The sequence below is a fragment of the Giraffa tippelskirchi genome, chromosome 10 (genome assembly GCF_054371585.1).
Source record: "Giraffa tippelskirchi isolate mGirTip1 chromosome 10, T2T-mGirTip1v1.2.pri, whole genome shotgun sequence".
Taxonomy (NCBI): Eukaryota; Metazoa; Chordata; class Mammalia; order Artiodactyla; family Giraffidae; genus Giraffa; species Giraffa tippelskirchi.
The window spans coordinates 93,151,081-93,171,099 of record NC_137284.1 but is presented as its reverse complement, the minus strand read 5'-3'; the positions used below and the strand labels follow the sequence as shown (position 1 = coordinate 93,171,099).

At 45.6% G+C, this 20,019-nt stretch overlaps 1 protein-coding gene across 1 annotated transcript in view; it reads right to left on the bottom strand.

Annotated features, from left to right (window-relative positions):
- CDHR3 (cadherin related family member 3) overlaps positions 1-20,019 on the bottom strand; it is a 45,761-nt gene that overhangs the window by 14,219 nt on the left and 11,523 nt on the right. Inside the window, exons 3-9 of the mRNA XM_081535907.1 lie at positions 17,060-17,154; positions 16,195-16,299; positions 11,283-11,431; positions 10,352-10,541; positions 3,997-4,168; positions 2,647-2,749; positions 1,424-1,522 (exon numbers count right to left, since the gene is read on the bottom strand). Coding sequence (XP_081392033.1) covers positions 1,424-1,522; positions 2,647-2,749; positions 3,997-4,168; positions 10,352-10,541; positions 11,283-11,431; positions 16,195-16,299; positions 17,060-17,154 — 913 coding nt within the window. The remainder of the gene's footprint in view (positions 1-1,423; positions 1,523-2,646; positions 2,750-3,996; positions 4,169-10,351; positions 10,542-11,282; positions 11,432-16,194; positions 16,300-17,059; positions 17,155-20,019) is intronic.

Genomic DNA, 20,019 nt, shown 5'->3' with positions numbered 1-20,019 from the left:
CTGTGGTTACTCCTGAGAATAATATCTGAGATTAGTCCTGCTTCAGGGGTGAGGGGAGGAACCAGGAGCAGACATTCTCAGTGCCATGGGCCGACAGACTTTTGGAGGCCTCTTTGCTGTTCAAACTCTGTGTGTTTTACATCTTCAATTCTATTACATTCAAATTACGTTAATGACACCCACTAGGAAACTGGCCATGTAATCCAAGCAATACAGTGAAGTGTAAAAGACAATTCATGCCTTTATATAGACTCCAAGTACGCCAATTATTATATGACCATAACACTGGAAAGAAAATCCTCCCATATACATCTTTTTGCAGCATTGTTCTTTTTTATCTTTCAGATTTTCTCTAATGAGCCTGGGGTGCTCTTATAAGCCAAATAAAAACTAATTTTTAAGGGTTTAGCTACAGGATGATCAGAATATTTTTTATTTTTAAATCCTGTTCCATTTGGCTTATTTTACAAGTCTTGTTGGTGTGGCTGCTGGAATTCTGTCTTGCTTGTTTTGTAGAAGTTCTTCCTCATAAATTACACTTCTCGAGGGCAGAATTTTCTCTTATTCAAATACATAGGCTGGCACTACGTGCTTGACCTGAAACAGGTGATTAACAATTGTATCAGGATCTATAAATTCATAAAAAGCCCATTCCTGTTGCAGTTGTTATTCACTGGGTAAGGCATAAGGAACTAAAAGCATTTTCTTGAGACCCTCTGTTTGTGTTTTCTTTAAAATGTAATGTCAGAAAATGGAGCTCATCATAAAGACAGAGAATGAAATGAACCAGAAATGATTTTAGAGGCAGAGTTTTGGGTTTGTTTGGTTTTTAGTATAGAAGTAGCTACAATCAAAGGTTGTGATAAACTGATTATTATAGAGTTAACAGTGTTCTCTTCAAACTGGGAGAGACAGGGAGAAACTCAGCCTGATTGGAAGGAGCCTGCAGAAATCGAGGAGTCCTAAAGGGTGGGAAGAAGAGGCCTCCAGGGAGTCCTGTGATGGAGAGAGAAAGCATCTTTATTTTGTTTGTAAATGAGAGAAATCTAGAAATGGGAATCCTTCTATTTTTAAATCTCAATTCTGAGTGAGCTGGATAAAAATCACAGTGGAGACCAAGGGAAAACTTAGGCTGCAAAAAGAGAGGATTAGCAGAATCAGGCACCCAGACAAAGAGGCAATCAGGGGGTTAGGGAGAAATGCAGTTTAGTCAACAGTTTTTAAAATCTAGATTTCACTTGAAGGGCTCCTCCACAGTGAGACAATTTAAAAAGAAGTAAGAGATGCAGTAAACAGAAATCAGTGGTGATTTGCTGTGCATAATACCACCAGGGCTTCTGGTAGGGAGCCTCCCTCCACCCAAGTGCCTCCATATGAACGGGTCCCTCAAGGGCCCTGCAGCCCTGTCTTGTAGGTTACTTACGTGGGCTCAGTTCTGATACGGCAAATACATAGGACGGACTGTCAAAGACAAGAGGAAACTCATTTTCTGGGCTTGTTAAGATATAAATGTAGATGTTATCTGTAAGTGGAAATAGGAAAAATATTAAATCACAATACAAGCATCCCTTGATCTGTTGCACTTTATTGTAGTTTGCAGATAACTGCATTTTTTGCAAATTGAAGGTTGTGGCAACCCTGTGTCAAGTAAGTTGAAAAATATGGCACTATTTTTCCAACAGCATTTGCTCATTTTTGTGTCTCTGTGTCACATTTTGGTATTTCTTCCAGTATTTCAAACTTCTTCATCATTATTATATTGTTATGGTAATCTGTGATCAATTAACTTTAATGTTACCATTGCAAAAAGATTATGACTCACTAAAGGTTCAGGTGATGGTTAGCATTTTTAAACAATAAAGTGTTTTTAATTAAAGTATGTTCATTACTTAAAATTTATTATTATTGTTATTTTGGCTGTGCCATGCAGCTTATGGGATCTTAGTTCCCCGATCAGGGGTCAAACTCATGCCCCCTGCATTGGAGGTGCAGAGTCTTAACCATTGACCCCCAGGGAAACCCCTGTACGTTATTTTTTCAGATGTAAAGCTATTGCACACTTAAGAAACTACAGCATAGTATAAATAAAACTTTTATATGCACTGGGAACCAAAAAAATTCATGGGACCCGTTCTATTGCTTTGTGCCAAGTCAAAGAGTTTGAACAGGAACTTGACAGCTATGAGGAGACACAGATATGGGGCTTTAAGTAAGGAAGTAATATGATGACATTTGTGTTTCCTGAAAATCACTGTCAGAAATGTGATGGGTGCGTTGGAAATGGGCAAGACTAAAGGTGGGCAGAAAGACTCTTAAAAGACTCAGCATGGTAATTCAGCTACAGAAGAGGAGGTTCTGCATTAGAGCAGTACCAGTAGGATGGAGGTGGGGTAGAGGGGAGGGGGAGGCACCAGGTCTTTGAGATTTTAGTAGGTGACACAGAAGAAAGGATTTGGAGACTGCTTAACTATTCTTGGTGAAGGACAAGAGGAGACTGGTCGGTCTGATTCCCAAGAGTTGGGGGTGTTGGAAGTCTCCTTTTGAATACTAGTACGTCCCCAGCCCAGGACCGAGCCTGGTCTAGCACAGTTTAGTCACTGGAGTTTAAGGAAGATGCTTTATGAAATAAATCAAAATGATACTTGCTTTTATAGTAAGGAGCAGCAACATCCTGTACCTGAATTATCATGGTGTATTTATTGCCAGCTGCTAGATTACTTGGATTTTCATAATCTAGATCACCAATCAACTAGATTAAAACAGAGAGATCAGATTACACAGCATAAACAATTATTTTAATTGAACTGACATTTTCATATACTGTTGGTGTACATATAAATTGCAAAACCTTTCTGGAAAGCATTTTGCCCATAGAAGGAACTTTAAAGTTATGTGCGTACCCTTGCTCACTACTAGAGGACTTATTTGATAGAATTTATCAAGAGACAGAATCTATGTTTAAAGATGTTCATCAAGCACTATTGTCCAGCATAGGCTCAAGACTTCAAGTAACTTGAAGAGAAATGTGATACAGAATCCTACATACAGGGTTATTTCCATCATTTAGAATACTTATGGATATATGTATAGACTATACATAAAATTTGTGCACAGGGAAGCAGACAAGAAGGAAACATATCAACATGTTAATAGTGCTTATTACTGAATAGTAATGCTTTCCTGTGTTTCCTAGTACAGTGAACATATATTAATTTGTTAAACAGAAAAAAATAGAAGTTATTTTTAGTTGATGTGATGAATAAAATTGGTATAACCTTGAGGATGGGAGGTGAAGAAGGGGGTAGATGAGATGATGGTTGGTGGGTTGCTTGTTCTTCCTAAGGCTTTATCTCTGATGCAAAGACCACCTCCCCCATCAAGACCACTCCCTTTAAGATCCCCACCTCCCTCTGCCCTTCTATCTTTCTCCTTCTTCGTCCCTACAACCATCCAGTGGGAACCTTGTTGTGAAAGATCTCACACAGCTCACTGAGACCCGCGTTTCATGCTCATGTTCTTCCATTTCTGTATTGGCCCTCGTGGAGATACTCCTCTTTTTCTTATCCTCCTTTGGGTCTCCCATGGTCCTACAGTGTAGAATTTAGCAAGACACACTCATGACCCCAGGCCCTGCTCTCTCTCAGCTCACACCTCTATGGCCAGGAAGGAGCCCTGAAACAAACAAAAGTGCTTGAGCCCAGAAGGAACAGAGGTGACTGTGGAGGCAGCTAACTAGACTCGCAGGCTGCAAACTGCAAGCCATGCAAGAGAGAATCCAATCCTTAGCACCCCAGGCATAACCATGCATAATAAACAATTCCTGGAACTTGGGTAAAATAAAGAACAAATGGGGAAAACAGAGTCACTATCAGTTTGCAGTTACAGTCAGAGAGGAAGTTACCTAGGAAATTTCTCTCTGTGGGGCAGCAGGAGCACTATGCATGTTAGACCAACCTCCCCAACGCCCTTTCGATGATGCAGTGCCCATTAACTGACCACGATTTTCCCAGAGCCAGCTGGATCCTGTAAAAACCTGCTGCCGCTCCCCACTCCAGATGGTGTGGTGAAGTTGAATCGGTTGTTTGGTGCTTCGCTGTCATCATCAAAGCAGAACTTGTTCAGGTCCAAAAGCGACGTCCCCCTGGCTGCTCTCTCAGGCACCATAATGCTGGCAAAAAGACACGATTCAATATTTTCCTCAACAAATGGTGACTGAATGTTCCTTCTAACATAGGCCTTAGGCTAGACAGCCTGACTTTCATTTCAACTGAAAGCAAGTCTGTGGTTAAGGCAGTACCGGCCTAACTGGTGTCCCCGCTCTGCCCTTGCCTCCTTTCAGAAGATTCTTAGCACAGCAGCTGGAGGGAGCCTGTGAAAAATGTTGTCAGATCATGCCACTTCTGTGCTCCTAAATCCCAAAAGGCTCCTTTTTTCACTCCAAGTCCTAACTCCGATCTATAGCATCTTTCATGATGTGTGCCTGCCCCTCACCCCTACCCCTTACCTGTCTGAGCTCATCTACTAACTCTTCTTGTTCATTGTCCTTCTGCCCTGGCCTCCCTATGCTCCTGGACACTCCCTGGGCCCTGGCCTCAGGGCCACTGCAGTTACTGTGCAATGCTCCTCCCACAAATGTGCACATGGCTTGCTCTTTCTCTTTCTTTAGTCTTGAATCAAATGGCACCTTCTCAGGAGGCTCCCTGGCTACCCTATCTAAAATGTCAACGCCCCTTGCCCATTGCTCCCTCTCCCCTTCCCTGCTTTATGGTTAATGATTGGCACCTATCTTTTTTCAATACACTTGTATAGTTTACTTACTTATTCTATTACCTATCCCGTTCCCCCAACCCCTGGCTCCAAGAATGTAAGCTCCACAAGGGTGAAGATCTTTATCTGCTTTGCTCTTGGCATGCTCAGGAAATATTTGTTGAATGAATGAATGGCAGCTTATGGGACTAGTACAGGAGTGAAGAAGAATATAAGAGAAATATAAATCCTGTCCCTGCCTGCAGGAGTTCATAATCTGATTGGGGGAGATCCCTGTACCCCTACATCCCTCCACACCCATGTTTAGAAGATTAGAAATTCCTCTACTTGTGTTCTCATGACTTCAAAGGCATGGAAGGTCCTCCTGACACCTTAGCATCATTCATTCAATAGAGGCTTATTAAGGGTGGAATTCTGGGTCCCAATCTCAGTTCACTCCAGGAGCAAGGCAAATATTAATAACATGCAAATGAGTAAAGCTGCCACCAAACTCAGAGCCGTCTGGTCAAGCCCAGCTTGGAGTGGAAGACTCCAAGGAGGTGTGGTTAACACCTCCAGGCTTCAGTTCATTGAGTGTCTTCACGTGTCTCCGGGTTTCAGTTTTCCCATCTAGAAAATGGACTTGTCAGTTAGCTTCTGCTACGTAACAAACCAGCCCCAAATCTAGGGGCTTAAAACAATGGGCACTTATTCTTTCTTACAATACTAATGGTTATGCATTTGCTTTTGGTTCTAGTCCTGCTTGGCTGGTCTCTCCAGTCACTGACAGCTTGCTGGGGGCTGATGCTCCCGGAAAGCCTCACTCACACCTCTGGTGGGAAAGTGGGTGGTCTCTGCTTTGTATTGTCTCTCATCCTCCAGGAGGCTAGGCTGGGCTCTTCTCATGGAGATCTCAGGAAGTGCTACTTCCAAAAGTTGCAAGAGAGGGCAAGACCCAATGCGTACACACTTTTCAAGCCCCTGCCATGCCATGTTTGTGAATGTTCTGATGGCCAAAGCAATTCACCTGGTTAAGTCCAGATTCAAGGAGTAGAAGGAGATACCCATCTTTCAATGGGAGGAATGGCAAAATCACACTGCAAAACAGCCTGTGTATAGGCAGAGAGGGATTTGTATGAGTGCTGTTTCTTTTTCGTTTTCTTTCTTTTCTTTTTTCTGTACCTACCACAATCATGTTTTGCCTTGGGCAGAATTTCTTACAAAAATATATTGTGGCTGTCATGAGAATGTGCCTGGAAGACCTTCACCTGAGGGAACATAATGGACCACAGATCCCAGCTTCCGGGCTCTGAAACCCATTGCTGGATTTGCAGTGAAGTCGTATGCCAATGACAGGGCAGGACAGAGATACTAAGGCAGACTCATTCCTGTCCTATGACAGCTGACTTTGGCTCCAGGACTCCCCATTGCCCTAGCCAAGTTCATGGACAGCATAGCTGACTAGAACATTCTCACCCACGCATCCTCCCTTGTTCCTTGACTCAGGTCAGACTTGCATCGCAATTTGATGGCTCTTGCAGCCTAGCCTAGCTCTGTCCCCATCTTCTCCCATAGGCATTTCCACTAATAAAAGCCTTGCACCTTTAATCCTGTCTTGGCATCTTGTTCTCGGAGCATCAACACCTGTAAATTCTCTAATCCTCTGTACTCTCACTTCTCTCTGCAACCAAATTATGCTGCTTTCTACCTTTAACATTAGCTCCTCATGGCAGCTAAAATGGGCTCAGCAAACATGGAGCCAAGTCTGACGACAAGGATGGTCTTGGGCTGCTGAAGATAACTGGGTTTGCTTCCGGGAAAGTGGTCTTTCTTGCAGGTGTAACTACATTTCCATGATGCCTCTATGGGCAAAGATCGCCTCTGTGTCTCATCCAGACAGGAGTCCCAGCATCTCTGCTCCTATCTTGATTGCATGATGTCCTGGATGCTTAGAACATATACTGTCTGTTAAATACCAACTCAATGCATCCTACCAAACTTTAAAAACTCTGTCTCTCATCCTCTCATCACCAGGGGGTTTGTATTCTTGTCCCCATTTTACAGATGAAGAATGACTGGTTCAGAGTAGTTTCAAGACCTATCCCAGAAAGCAGATACATCTAGGCAGCATCCTCTATTGTTGGTGTAAAGAGTCACAGTACATTTTACTTTAGGTTCCATCAGTGACTCTCCAGGCCCCAAACAGTTCAGAAATATGAGCTCCGATTACAAGTCTGCAGAAGCCAGGAGGCTGCAATCATGCAAAGACTCTCGGGTCCTGAAGCCAGACATTTCACGCCCTCCAAAAAAGGCCTTCACATTCAGTTGCTTAGGGCCACCTGGCATGTTCTTTTCATTCTCCCCTGCCACTTGGTATTTTTCCCCTAAACGCATGACTTGGAATACCACTCCCCCTCATTCATCACTCCCTGCCTCAAAGTCAGGCTGCCCTCACTCCCAGTCACCTGACCACGGTTCCTTCCCTACGCAGAGGTGACAGGCTCAGCCGCCTTATGAGTCGTCGACCTCCTCTGCTTAGGCTCACAAACAGCTTGCCAAGTGCTTTCAGCCAAGCGCCTGACAATTTACAACCAGAGCGGGGCTGTCACGGTGCCTTTGATGCCTCCATCGGGCCATGGGCTCATTCATCACCAGCCTAGGAAAGCCGCACGGGCTGTTTCTATCTCTGGGCTGCCTGGACCCACGGGGGTGGTGGGAAACACAGCACAAAGCCACCTGCCTCTTTGGATCCACTGGGCAGCTTGGCGCCCTCCCACCCTCTTCTACCTGAGTTCTCAAACCCCGCTGCAGGGTCTGCGCCAAGATCCCTGAAGAAGGAATGCACATTCAGGGGCGAGGCTGTCAGAGCCTGTGGCAACACCGGTTCTGTCATTTGGTTCAGTTTTGATCTGATAGTGTTTTTCCGCTCTGGTGTGGTGGGAATCGAGAAGATGCCCAAGCATGGGAGGATGGTGGGTGATGCAGACTGGCGTTTCCCAGCCCCCAGAGTGTGCAAATGAGGCTGGGGTTTGGAAGTAAAAACTTCCACTTCCAGGACGGCCGAAGAAGGAGCCCTTTTGTTGCCACTCCTCATGCTCTGGCCTTTGCGGAGAGACTGCAGGTTACTCCCGCTGGAAAAGCCCAGAGCCCTCCTGGAACCTTGTTTGGAGTTACCTTTAGTAAAAAATACAGTTAGTTCAGTTCCTGGCTGGTGTTAACCTTCAAGGCTCATTTGGAGAGAAGATTATCAAAAGGAGGACTCTGCGTGGGCTTGTCTGGACAGTCTAGGATATTCAAAATGTGATTTTACCAGCTAATATGGAACGCAGTCTGCAAACTGCCATCTCACACATCAGGGGACTCTGGACTGCAGGAAGCCACAGGACACACTTATCAGAAATGCATTGAGGGGAGAAAATTGACCAGGAAGATTGGAGATAGCACAGCCTCTCCAGTCACTGATACCCAGAGTTCTTACTCTTCAACCATCTTCCCCCACCTCTCAGTTCAGGAGAACAAAGGAGAAAGCAAGAGGACATGAGGAAGAGAATTTCCCAAGATGCACTGGAGCTACCCAGTAGCCCTAGCATAGATTTAGATTCACAAAGAAAGTGAGAGTGTAAAGTTTATGGATCATCTCTACTGTGTTCCAGAGACCAGACTTCTCTTAACAGAGGTGGGTTTGATTTATGCAGAAAATGGTGTGGAAATCCAATCCTAACTATTCAAGACAACTGTTCCCACCCATCAAACAGATTCTGCTGTTGGGGTTGGGGTAGGAACTTATCACATGTTCAAGGCTATTATTGATTTGATAGGGGCCTCAGCAAGAAGCAGATGGCAAATTAGGATAATTCTGAGAGGTTTAGTAAAGGAACTGTTACAGTGTGTACACAGGGTACATGAAAACCTCAAAGGATGGTCCAGTATCTCAGGCTAGGAAGAATGGACCTCCCTTTCTACTCCTAGGCCTGGAGGAGTCAGAGGGAGCAGTTCCTAAAGCCAGAACCAGGGACAGAAGGTGCTGTGTACAGGGCCCTGCCTTATAGGAACGGAGACCTTCAGGGGGTTGAAGGGGCTCATTCAGCTAACCAGAGGGAGGAATCTGGAGGATAAATACCCTGACTTCTATCTCCCCCCTCATTCCAAGGCTTTCCATGAGCCAATCGGAAGCTGCAAGGCAAGGGGGCAGTTGATATCCATGGAAGTCAGCCTCCTGGTGAAAAGAGCAGGGTGCGGAAGGCTGGAGGCCGGATTTGAAGAGGCAAATAGAGTCCAAAACAGGGTTTAACTGTTTTGATATCAGACTCAAAGCCACTTGATTCTTAGCATTATGATGGGCATACCAGTGGGGGAAATAGGGGGACATTGAGAAGCATAATACAGGAGTTTGTATTTCTATTGCTTACCCTAGAGTCTTTGTCCAGGGTTCTTTGTCCTTTGCACAACCACACTATGTATTGGGTCTGTGTCTAAAGTCACCTAGAGCTTAAAAGTGAACCTCAAAACCAGTCAAAGGTAAACTCAGAGTGAGACTCTCTCACTGGGGACATCTGAAAGGGAGACCAGCTCTGGTGTTCAGCCTTGCTCCAGACATAGGACACTCCCTCAGCAAGGGTCACTGCCCTCCCAACTCCAGGAGGGGCCACCTTCAGGCTCCCAAGAAATGGGAGACTTGCTATTAAGAAACCACAGAGATGAAGCTAATCTGGGGAGCTACTCATCTTGTGGTATTTAGACAAAATAGTTAGTGGAAAGACAGTTGTTGTTGTTGTTGTTCAGTTGCTCAGTCATGTCTGACTCTTTGCAACCCCATGGACTATAGAACGCCAGGCCTCCCTGTCCCTCACTATCTCTTGGAGTTTGCCCAAGTTCAAGTCCATTAGGTCAGTGATGCTATCTAACCATCTCATCCTCTGCTGCCCAGAAAGATGGTACTGTTTTCCAACAGGCATATTAACTCAAAATCACAAGGGACTTTATTTAAAAATAATGGTGAGTAGATTGTGAGACAAAAAACAGGTCAAAATATCCAAAAGAACTTACATCCTACTTGTATCTGCCTTTCCCCTCTTCTCTGCTGTCTTTTGTTTACAGGCATTAAGTTGTGTAGGTGAATTAGATGCTTTGTTTTAAGCAAATACTTGGTTTGATTTATTCATATTGCTGATGGTGTGCTTCTCTGGGAGCTCCTAGTTACTGGTCCTAAGTCTGAATTATCTATTATAACTGCTAACCCACAGTACGGTCTTGCCATGAGTCCGAATAAATAAAGAAAAGGCACAGTCCAGAGAGGATCTGACAAGTCCTGTGAACCTGTCACCAACAAAGGTGAACATGTTGTAGAGGAAAGCAAAATAAGAATATTTTTCAACAGAGTAAGGAAATGGAGAAGGGACATACAAAGAGGAAAGAAAATGGAAGAGAGGGAAGAAAAAATGATGAGGAAGGAAAATCTCTCACCTAAAGAGACAGTTCAAATCAACTTATTTTATTGAGCATGTCTCCAGTGCCCATGATCCTTCAGTCCCTGCCAGACTATAGCAGAGGAGCCAAGGGCCCCTAAAGGGGTGACGGGTCTGCACATGTCTCAGAAGGCAAATACCTGAAGGTGAACTTGGTGCAGGTCGAGGGGTTGTCATTAATGTCTTCCACAATGAAGGTTATCTGCTTGCGATTCTCTTGACCCCCGGAGGGTCTATCCTTCACTAGAACCTCCAGAGATATGGTGGGATTTTGTCTTAATTCACCTGCATCTCGGTCTATCCTGCGCGCCACTTGGATGGTCCCAGTCACTGAGAAAGCAAAGGTCAGAACATGGCTCTCTGGAGAGAAATGAAGAATCAGAGGCAGATGAAGACTTGGAGTAAACTGGAAAAGAACGTTCGGATCTGAGGACTGGCTTACAAAGAGAATATCCTCTATACACATACAAAAAAAAAACCTCATGTAAGTTCCTGTCTTGGACATTGATTGGTCTGGGTTCTCTGTTTAGAAGCCTTCAGGGTTAAATAAAATGCCTTATTAAAATGAATTTCACCTGTTTCTACTTTTTGTGGCCCCTAGAGACTTTAAAATTACAAATCTGACTTCTATTCTGTTTCTTTTGGACAGTGCTAGTCTGGGTTCTCTGTTTAGGAGGCTTCAGGGTACCCTCACGATAGTGAACTCATTTGCCCCTAGATACCCACCTGCCTCAAAGGGTAAGTAGTGATACAGCTGTCGCACAGGACCCTCTTCAGTGACCCCAACCCCTAGGCCAGCTGCTTTTAGTACACCTATTATAGGAAATTCCCCGCTGGCCCAGTGGTTAGGACTCTGAGCTTTCACTGCTGAGGGCCTGGGTTCAATCCCTGGTCAGGGAACTAAGATCCAGCAAGCCATGAGGTGCAGCCAAAAAAATATACCTATTATTCCAATAACTCACAATAGTCTATAGATATAAAGGCATGCCCCAGACCAAAAGAGAAAATATTTGTAAAACAAGCCAAATGGCTGAATTAAAGAAGGCACAAGGATGTATGTGTTTGACTTACACTGATTGATCATGAAATAGCTGTTGACAGTAGTGATGCTGTAGAGAAGGAAGCTGGTAAAACCTCTATCATCAGGGTCCTCCGCTGTGATATGGGCCACAATGATTCCTGGACTCAGCTCCTCTGGAATCGTGTACATGTGCGTCAGGCTGGAACAGAATTTCAGCAGACATAGCTAATTTTCAGGGGCACAGGAGGGTGGAGTCTGGGAGGTGGGTATTTTGGTTCAAGCTAAATATAGAACTGAGCTGTTGAAATTGCATCAACAGTGTTTGGGAAGGAGAACTCAGCAGCTGAAAAGAGGGGTGACTGCCTTTTGTGTTTCCAAAGATCACGTCCCTGTGGATGCAAAGAAGTCACCACGCTGTGACGACAACAATTTATATCGGCTTCGGTCCCTGCCTCCACGCAGGCCTGATGCCATTTCAGATCAGTCTCAGCATTCACGTCTTTTAAAATAAAGATTGTTGGCCTGTCCAGCTGTCTTCTCTTCTCCCAGTATGTGTGCAGAAGTCCCCTAAATTCTTTTGAAAATCCCTCTGGACACAATATCCAGAGCTATGGTTTCCTGACACCCATCCCATAGCTGCTGCTAGAGGTTCACAATAAATTGCGAACCTTCTTTGTTTTAGTGCCTCTGCTCACTTTTTAGTTCTTTTTTTTTTTAGGCTGAGGAGGCAGAATTCACACACAGAACATGTATGCTTGTCCAAGTTGTGTTAACCATGAGGTCAGTTCTCTGAAGGGAGAAAATGAGCCCCCCGCCAGAAGCCAATGTCAGCACACTGCCCTCCAAGGATGACTTCTTACAAGGTAACCCCAAATTACCAACTTACCCACCTTCCTCAGACTTCCACTGCCTTGCAACAAGACAGATAGGTTTGAAGTTTTAACTGCACAACTTGGTAATTGAGTAATTTTGCATGTACCAAGGGAGGCTTATTGTTTAAAATAACTCTGCACAAAGTCCTTTTGTGGAGGGAAAATCACTTCTGTGGGGCAAATAGTCATCTCTAATTTCCTGGTCTCCTAAATTTGGGTTTTCCCACGCGGGAGCTTCTTTAAGAGGGGAATACTATATCCCGTATCTAAAGGATTGAATTCATTTCATGAGCTCTGAATGCCTCTGTGGTTTCCTGCCATCATCTGCAGGGCCAGAGGGAGGAGAAAGGGGAGGGGATCTCTGGGGGAATCAGAGGCAGGCCCTCCCCAGCCAGGCTCCTCCCCGGATCCTGGGCCTGCCCTCACTTGTGGGGTGACCCTCTGAAGGCTCACTACACTGTTGGGGACAGTAATCTTGTTCAGGCCAAGAGACCACCCCAGGGCTCTGGACCTCTCACCACTGGTGGTCCCACAGAAGCCACCGTTCATCCATTTATTGGCTGGTCACAGCTCGTTCTCAGGGAAACTGCCACCCACTGGAATCCAGGGATGGACAAAGTTGGTGTGGCCATGGAAGCAGGGGTGACAGGAACCAACAGCAGAGACAGAGGGGAGAGGGATTTGGCTCTGGCTTCTCAGGCTGCACTAAGTCCTTATTCTACTGTGTGAGAGCCCCTATTTCTAACATGTTGGATCTTTTTGGAGGGATGCTACGTTGAGGGGGTTCTGCTAACTTCCAACAAAGAGATAGACAACCATGTTACCTTCACAGCCTCACCCTTGCTACCCCAAATGTGGTTCCTGCCTTCCCTTTCTAACCAGCTTCCTGAGGATTAGGGGTCTGCAGACAGACCTCCAGCCCCTCCAGACCACTGAATTAGGATCCACATTTTCAAAGATGCCCAGGGAATGTGTATGCACTTTAAAGTTTGAGAAAGACTACCTGTGTAAGGAATTGGGCTTCCCAGGGGTGCTAATTATTCAATTACCAAGTTGTGCAGTTAAAACTTCAAACCTATCTGTCTTGTTGCAAGGCAGTGGAAGTCTGAGGAAGGTGGGTAAGTTGGTAATTTGGGGTTACCTTGATATTGAGCCTGGCAGAAGATAAAATCTGTGGTTTATTTGGCTTGAGGATCCAAGGCCCAAGTGTGTATAAAATATCACTTACTTAGAAGTGTCACCCTGAGACCATAGTAGAGATCTGTTCAAATGCGCTGAAACCAGGACCCTGGCAGTTCCCAGAGAGGGGAAGCTCTGATATTACCTCTCCTCATACTCTTCTCTCCATGACACTGACTCACCAGAGCCTGGGCCTATGGCCACACTCAGGGGAAATGCTGTGAATCCGGGATGACCTGAGATGGTGTCTGTTAAGCCTCTGAAGTGTGTCTACACTATCTGGCACCAGGTTGAAAAGGACTGTGACTGAATGCAAAAGGGGTGGGCAAAAAGAGAAAGAACCCCCCCTGCCCAACTCTAAAACAAGGATCTCTGTAAAAATATAGAGCACTCTGCCTGCGATGTAGATGGTGAATCTAAGTCAGGTACTCTTATACTCAGCTGCCCAGCTTTCATAATGGCAGCATCCTGGAGTGCATGTCGCGAGTCCAGGAAATACTGAGACATTTGTCACCATCCAGGAATACAATGGTGAGACATTTTCAAAAACAGAAATAGTACTTGCATTGATTGTGTTCATTGCAGAACCTTAACAAATAGTCAAGAGACAAGAGTTGCTTCCACATTTTGCACTTCTACTTCATACTCAAACTCGGTCTACTCAAGTCCATTTGAGGAATTAATTGTGTTAATGCTGAACTAAATAACTTACGTTTAGTCCCAAGTTTCCAGTAGTCATGAACGGATATGAGAGTTGGACCATAAAGAAGGCTCAGCACCAAAGAATTGATGCCTTTGAACTGTGGTGCTGAAGAAGACTCTTGAAAGTTCCTTGGACAGCAAGGAGATCAAACCAGTCAATCCTAAAGGAAATCAACACTGAACATTCATTGGAAGGACTGCTGCTGAAGCTGAAGCTCCAACACTTTGACCACCTAAGGTGAAGAGCTGACTCATTGGAAAAGACCCTGATGCTGGGAAAGATTGAGGGTAGGAGGAGAAGGGGGCGGCAAAGGATGAGATGGGTGGATGGCATCATCAACTGAATGGACATGAGTTTGAGCAAACTCAGGGAGACAGTGAAGGACAGGGAAGCCTGGTGTGCTACAGCCCATGGAGTCACAAAGAGTTGGATATGACTGAGTGACTGAACAACAACAAATGTTTAGTCCTAGTACTGATTTGGGGGAAAAGAAGTATCATGGTTCAAGGGAACCAGGAAACCCTCAAAGTCAGTACCTAGTCTGAAACTGAGCAAACCTGTTGAAGGAGCAGATGGCTGAGGGACTAGGTTGGCTCTAACTGAGCAGTCACCCTGCCCCCAGTCCTTCTAGATCACAAGCTCTTGCAGACCCATCCCTACCAACATCCAGGGGAATACTCTGAAAGAAAGTCGACTATTTTTTCAAAAAAATATTTAGACAGTCACATAGTTCATGCTTCCTGTCTGGGATGGAGCCTAACAGGTTCATCTCTCAAACTGAAAGTGAGAACCAGAGTTCCAGAGCCATCTCTGGGGGCCTCAACAAACAGCCAAGGTCATGTTCTCTTTCTGCAGAGGCGAACTGCTTTATTTTGAAAGACATAGTTCAAACCAGGTGGCCTACAAGTTCTGCCCCATGGGTGAACTTGATAGTCTGCTTTCCCACCTCACAGACTGGGAAGGGAATCACAGAACATGTCAGCTCCAGCCCCACCACCATCACCTTCCTCTGGGGATCACCGATGAATCCGCATTGCCATGTTGGCCAGTACTTGAGTCTGAATCCAGGCTGGGATGTCACAACCATTTATAAGCTGCCTGTACTGTGCTCCTGCAGGAGCCTGTCAGCAGGAATGTACTGTGTCATCCTTCTGAGCTTAACCTGGCAACAGGCATGGATGGGAAGTATTTCATGGGAGTATCTCTGCTGCTGTTCCCTTCACATTGACACCCAGCTTCTGGGCTGTAGACTGTGATAACATCCAGAAGTTTCACAACTGTGGTGTGTTTTGCCAAAAGGCACTCAGTTAGCCTGTGAGTGGCTTTAATACCTCACTCTCAGAATACTTTGCAAGCATTCTGCATAGTTCTGGGGCCCAGTGGCTTTTTGTTGGTGGGATATCCTGAGCTGAATTTATTCCATGAATACAGTGAACCAAGGCAGGGCATTTTGCCAGTTTCCTTATGGTGGTTTCTGAGCCTGGCTCAGAAACTAGGGCAGGCAGAATTTTGTAACCAGTAAGTCAGGCTGTTTGCAGAGTCATATACTAGTTCAGAATCCCACCTCCCTCTCCTAAATCCTCCTATGGGTGACAGGCTCTGGTCTCCCTTTTGTGCCTACGCTACTGCTGGGCACACTCCCACAGGCTGTCTCCACCAGATTCACTTCCTCATGTAAACTGGATGGAGGAGCTGCCGGACACATGTCCTGGATCCACCACAGCAGGAAGAAACTCAGAGCACCCAGCAGTGAGCAGATCCCTTAGGCATCATCAAAACAGCCCTTCCCTCAGTCAGAGACAATGATATCCCAAGAGCAGACAATGATATCCCAAGAGGAGGGAAAGTGTCTGGACTGATGACGTTCTCTAGGACTGTGCTCTTACTAACAGTGAGTGCTTTATCCTATGAGTACCTCATATTTACCTTCTCCATGTGCCCATTGGCAGGCCTTGCACAAGGCCAAGTGTGTGGCCCCCACCCCCTCCCCAACATACTCAGAATCCCATGGTGCACGTGTCTGTGGGCTGTGGAGGCAGGGGGAGCTGAGGGGGAAGGTAGAAGTCCAGAGGCCCAGGTAAAGGACCCTGGTGGTCTGGAGCCTCTTACCTCTCCTCCAGGCAGAGCAGGGACAACCCTCCGCCTGGGATGAAATGAATCTGAAGAGACTCGGCCACTTGAGACCCCTCCCCATGCCCCGAGGCCTACCTGGTGAAGCGTGGGATCTCATCATTGATGTTCACGATGTTCACGTGCAGCTCCGTGGATGCTCTGAGTCCTTGACTATCTCTCACTTCCACAATGAGATGATAACTGTCAGGAAAGAGCCCAAGTCAGGGAGGGAGTCAAGCTTTGCTGACACTACCACAAATGAGGTGGGGGGAGTGGGGAAAGTGTTTTTCCCCTTTCTGGCCACCCCCTCTCCATATGCCCCTGCAGAGTTAGATCTGCTATGTACACCCTTCTTTCCTCATCTCTAAGACCCTTCCATTTCTCATCGTACAGTTATTATCCATGGCCGCCATCTCACAGTCACCACATTGCACACTCTGTTCTCATCCTTCCTCACGACATCCCAGCAAAGTGCCTAGTACACCTACGTAAGGAAACCAAGGCTGCCGTAGATTAAGGAACTAGCCCTGCTTTTCACAGCTGGTGCAGAGCCCAGAGGCAAACATGGTTGACCCCAAGACCTCTGTGTTTTCATCCTTGAACCCTGGCCTCTCCTCACCTCCTTCCTCAGAGGCCTGCTTGCCTCCACCATTTTGCCCTATGTCAGTGGACAGCTCCGATTGCTGCCTCCCTGGAGCCAGAGGGGCATCCAAGGCAATCCTCCAGATGCCCCAGGGGCCCCCTCCCACACCTTCATCCCTGTAGTCCAGAGAGGAGGATTTTGGACAGGGAAGGAGGCCTTCTGGATAATGGCCTTGCTTCTGATCCCTCTTTGAAGCTCACTACCCTCTGAACCTGGCAGCAAGGCCACAAATCACTCGGGGCTTCCCTGGCTGCACCAGGCCTGCTCTTGGACCCTCAGATAAAAGGTACTTCAAGTAAGGTCATTGGCAAAGGCTACCTGCTGTGTCCTGCTTCAAAGTCAAATTCTGTTGTGGAGAAGAGGGTCCCATTAGCAGACATTCTGAAACTCTTTGAAGGGGAAATCAGGAGATACTAAAAAAAACAAGGGAAAAAGTATAACTAAGTACACCTATGCAGCTTTTCCCAGGAAGTGAGGTTGTTCACTTCCCATTTTATATTCATGGCCCATGGAACCTTTTTGATGAAACAGGATGAAAGCCCAAATGGGCAGTTCTCTGGCTTAATGGTTCTTGATTCAAGAAAACTCTGAATCAGTTGGTCTGAGCCTTTGACCCTGATTGGCAGTACCCTGAGAAGCTGGTCACTGGATCCTACTTCAGTTACAGAAAATGCACATAAACAGCCCCCTGCTTCTGAGTCCAACATCCTTATCCCCACCACCATATTCTCACTTCTGGCTTTGATTCAATGTCTTGGCTTTAATCAACACTGTTTCGACACAGCTCCCATGCATTAGGAAATAGGACAGTCCTAAAGGAAATCAACCCTAATATTCACTGGAAGGACTGATGCTGAAGCTCCAATACTTTGGCTACCTGATGTGAAGAGCTGATTCATTGGAAAAGACCTTAATGCTGGGAAAGATTGCAGGCAAAAGGAGAAGAGGGGACGGCAGAGAATGAGATGGTTAGATAGCATCACCCACTCAATGGACATGAATTTGAGCAAACTCTGGGAGATGGTGGAGGACAGGGGAGCCTGGCATTCTGCAGTCCATGGGGTTACAAAGAGTCAGACTTGACTTAGCGACTGAACAACAATAACAAAGCAAATATGATTCAGTCTCTTCCCTTAAAAGAACTTGGGACATGATGTGGTACGAAAATGTTCACAAGCATTGTTCATTAAAATGATGGCAGGGAAAAGGGAAGAGACAAGTGCGAGAGAAAATAACCTTAGCAGGTACTGGCATCCAAGTTGGAAGCTAGCTTGGACTCTTTAACATTTGATTGCAGGGCTGTGGCAACTGGTCAAGTCTTTGTACAAGTTGGGGACTTGAGAGCCTGTCCTCCTTGGTTCCCAGTGCTTGGGCCAGCTCTTCTGAGGGACCCCCTGCCCAGCACCACTTGCTCTGATAGGGACACAGGGTTATTTGTTCATCCTACTAAGGGCTAGCCCATAGGAGGCCCACCCTGTCCATCCATGGGTGCTCATCAGGATCATGGAGTCCCTTCCTTGCTCCCATTATGGAGTCAAGAAGTGGGCGAAGGCCCAGGATCAGAAGAGCTGAGTCCAAGTTCTGGATCTCACCTCAGGACCTGGGACAATTCCATTCCTTGTCTGTAATTTAGGGATGAGTAAGGATTAAATCAAATGCACACTGTGTAATGGAGAGGGCTGCAGCAACATGTGAGGCTTGCATATTTATACCCATTTGTTCCAAAGGGCTTTAAGGGTAGAAGGTGTCATTATTTGCTACTAGGATGAGGAATGATCCCTGGTCAGATCAGAAATGGAGGTTTTGTGACCAGAGTCACAGCCCCTGAAGTCTAGAATCAAAGGAAACGCTAGCCAAGCTTTCCAACCCAGCAATTTGCTGTGTTGTGATTGCAGCTGAGCTCCCCGTAGAGAAGAGAGAATGCACAGAAAAGAGATGAAAGCTCTCCTTTGGGGCCAATATAAGATTTTTAAACCATTTTTAAGTGTTTACTTTCCGTTTATTATTTAATAACATTTTCTAGCTGTAATGAACGTATTTTTAACACAAAAATTGAGAAAGACAGAAAAGTTTAAAAAAGAAAATATTAATCACCTATAAAATCTCATCATTTTCATGAATAGCCTTCTGTTCTTTTCTATGTAAACATACACTCTCCAAAAAAAATTGAGATGATGTTCTAACCAAAATCATAATATTTTGTTCTTTTTATTTAGAGCTTGAGCATTTGCCCATATTCTTGTCTTATTTTACACCCTGGTTGGTTAATGATGATACAACATTCTACTGTAACGGCTTGTTTTATGAAGCCTTCCTTGCAGGTTACTTAAGTGCTTCCAACCCATTGTTAAGAGGAAATATTCGGGCAATGCCAAGGACTGCCCTTCTCCCAGCTCCCACCACACTTCCTCTCCAAATTGTGTGAACACCTTGGCAGCACTCAAAGATGTGATGCTTATCCCATGCCCCCCACCGATTGACTGGCGGGGGCTGCAGCTGGCAGCATGTGGAGCAGTTCTGGCCCTGTGAGCAGAGCCTTTCCTGCGGAGAATCCTCACGTATCCACATATCAGAGGTGCAAGTTGAAGGTGCTGGAATGGTAGGGTTCAGAGCCTGGCATCTGAATCGGTTGGCCTTTTCGCATGTGTTTTATTTATTTTATTTTATTATTTTTTTAATTTTTAAATGCTCTACAAGATAGGTCCCCAGATCTGGTTGTTTTCCAGACAGTCAAAGTCTTGGGATGCAGAGGTGACAGACAGCCCTGCCCTGCTGAAGATGATGGTCAACCAAAGGAACATACAAAGAAGATTTGGGCCAGGTGCTCTAGGAGAGATAAATGTAGGATATGATGGGACACAGAGAGAAGACTCTTAGATCCGTCTGGAACGTGAGTCACAGGTCAGAGCTGTTGAGTCATGAAGTGGCTCTGGATCCAGACTGGAGCCAGACTGCTGAATCTGAATCCTGGTTCTACCACTTTCCAGATGTGAGAACTTGTGCAACAAAGAGGAATACTAAGGCATGACCCATGGAGTGATTACGTAAAGTTCTAGAATAGTGCCCAGCCATGATAAGCCCTCCATGTATGCTAACTACTACTGTCCAGTTAGAATGTGGGATCCACGAGGGAAAGGGCTTCATTTTATTCACTGCTCTATCCCTGTGCGTAACACCTAGTAGATGCTCAATAAATATTGGTTAAATATTGGGACTTTATTCTAGCCTTTTCCCATCTGAGATCAGCATTCCCACCTTAAAGAATCTTAACAAAACAA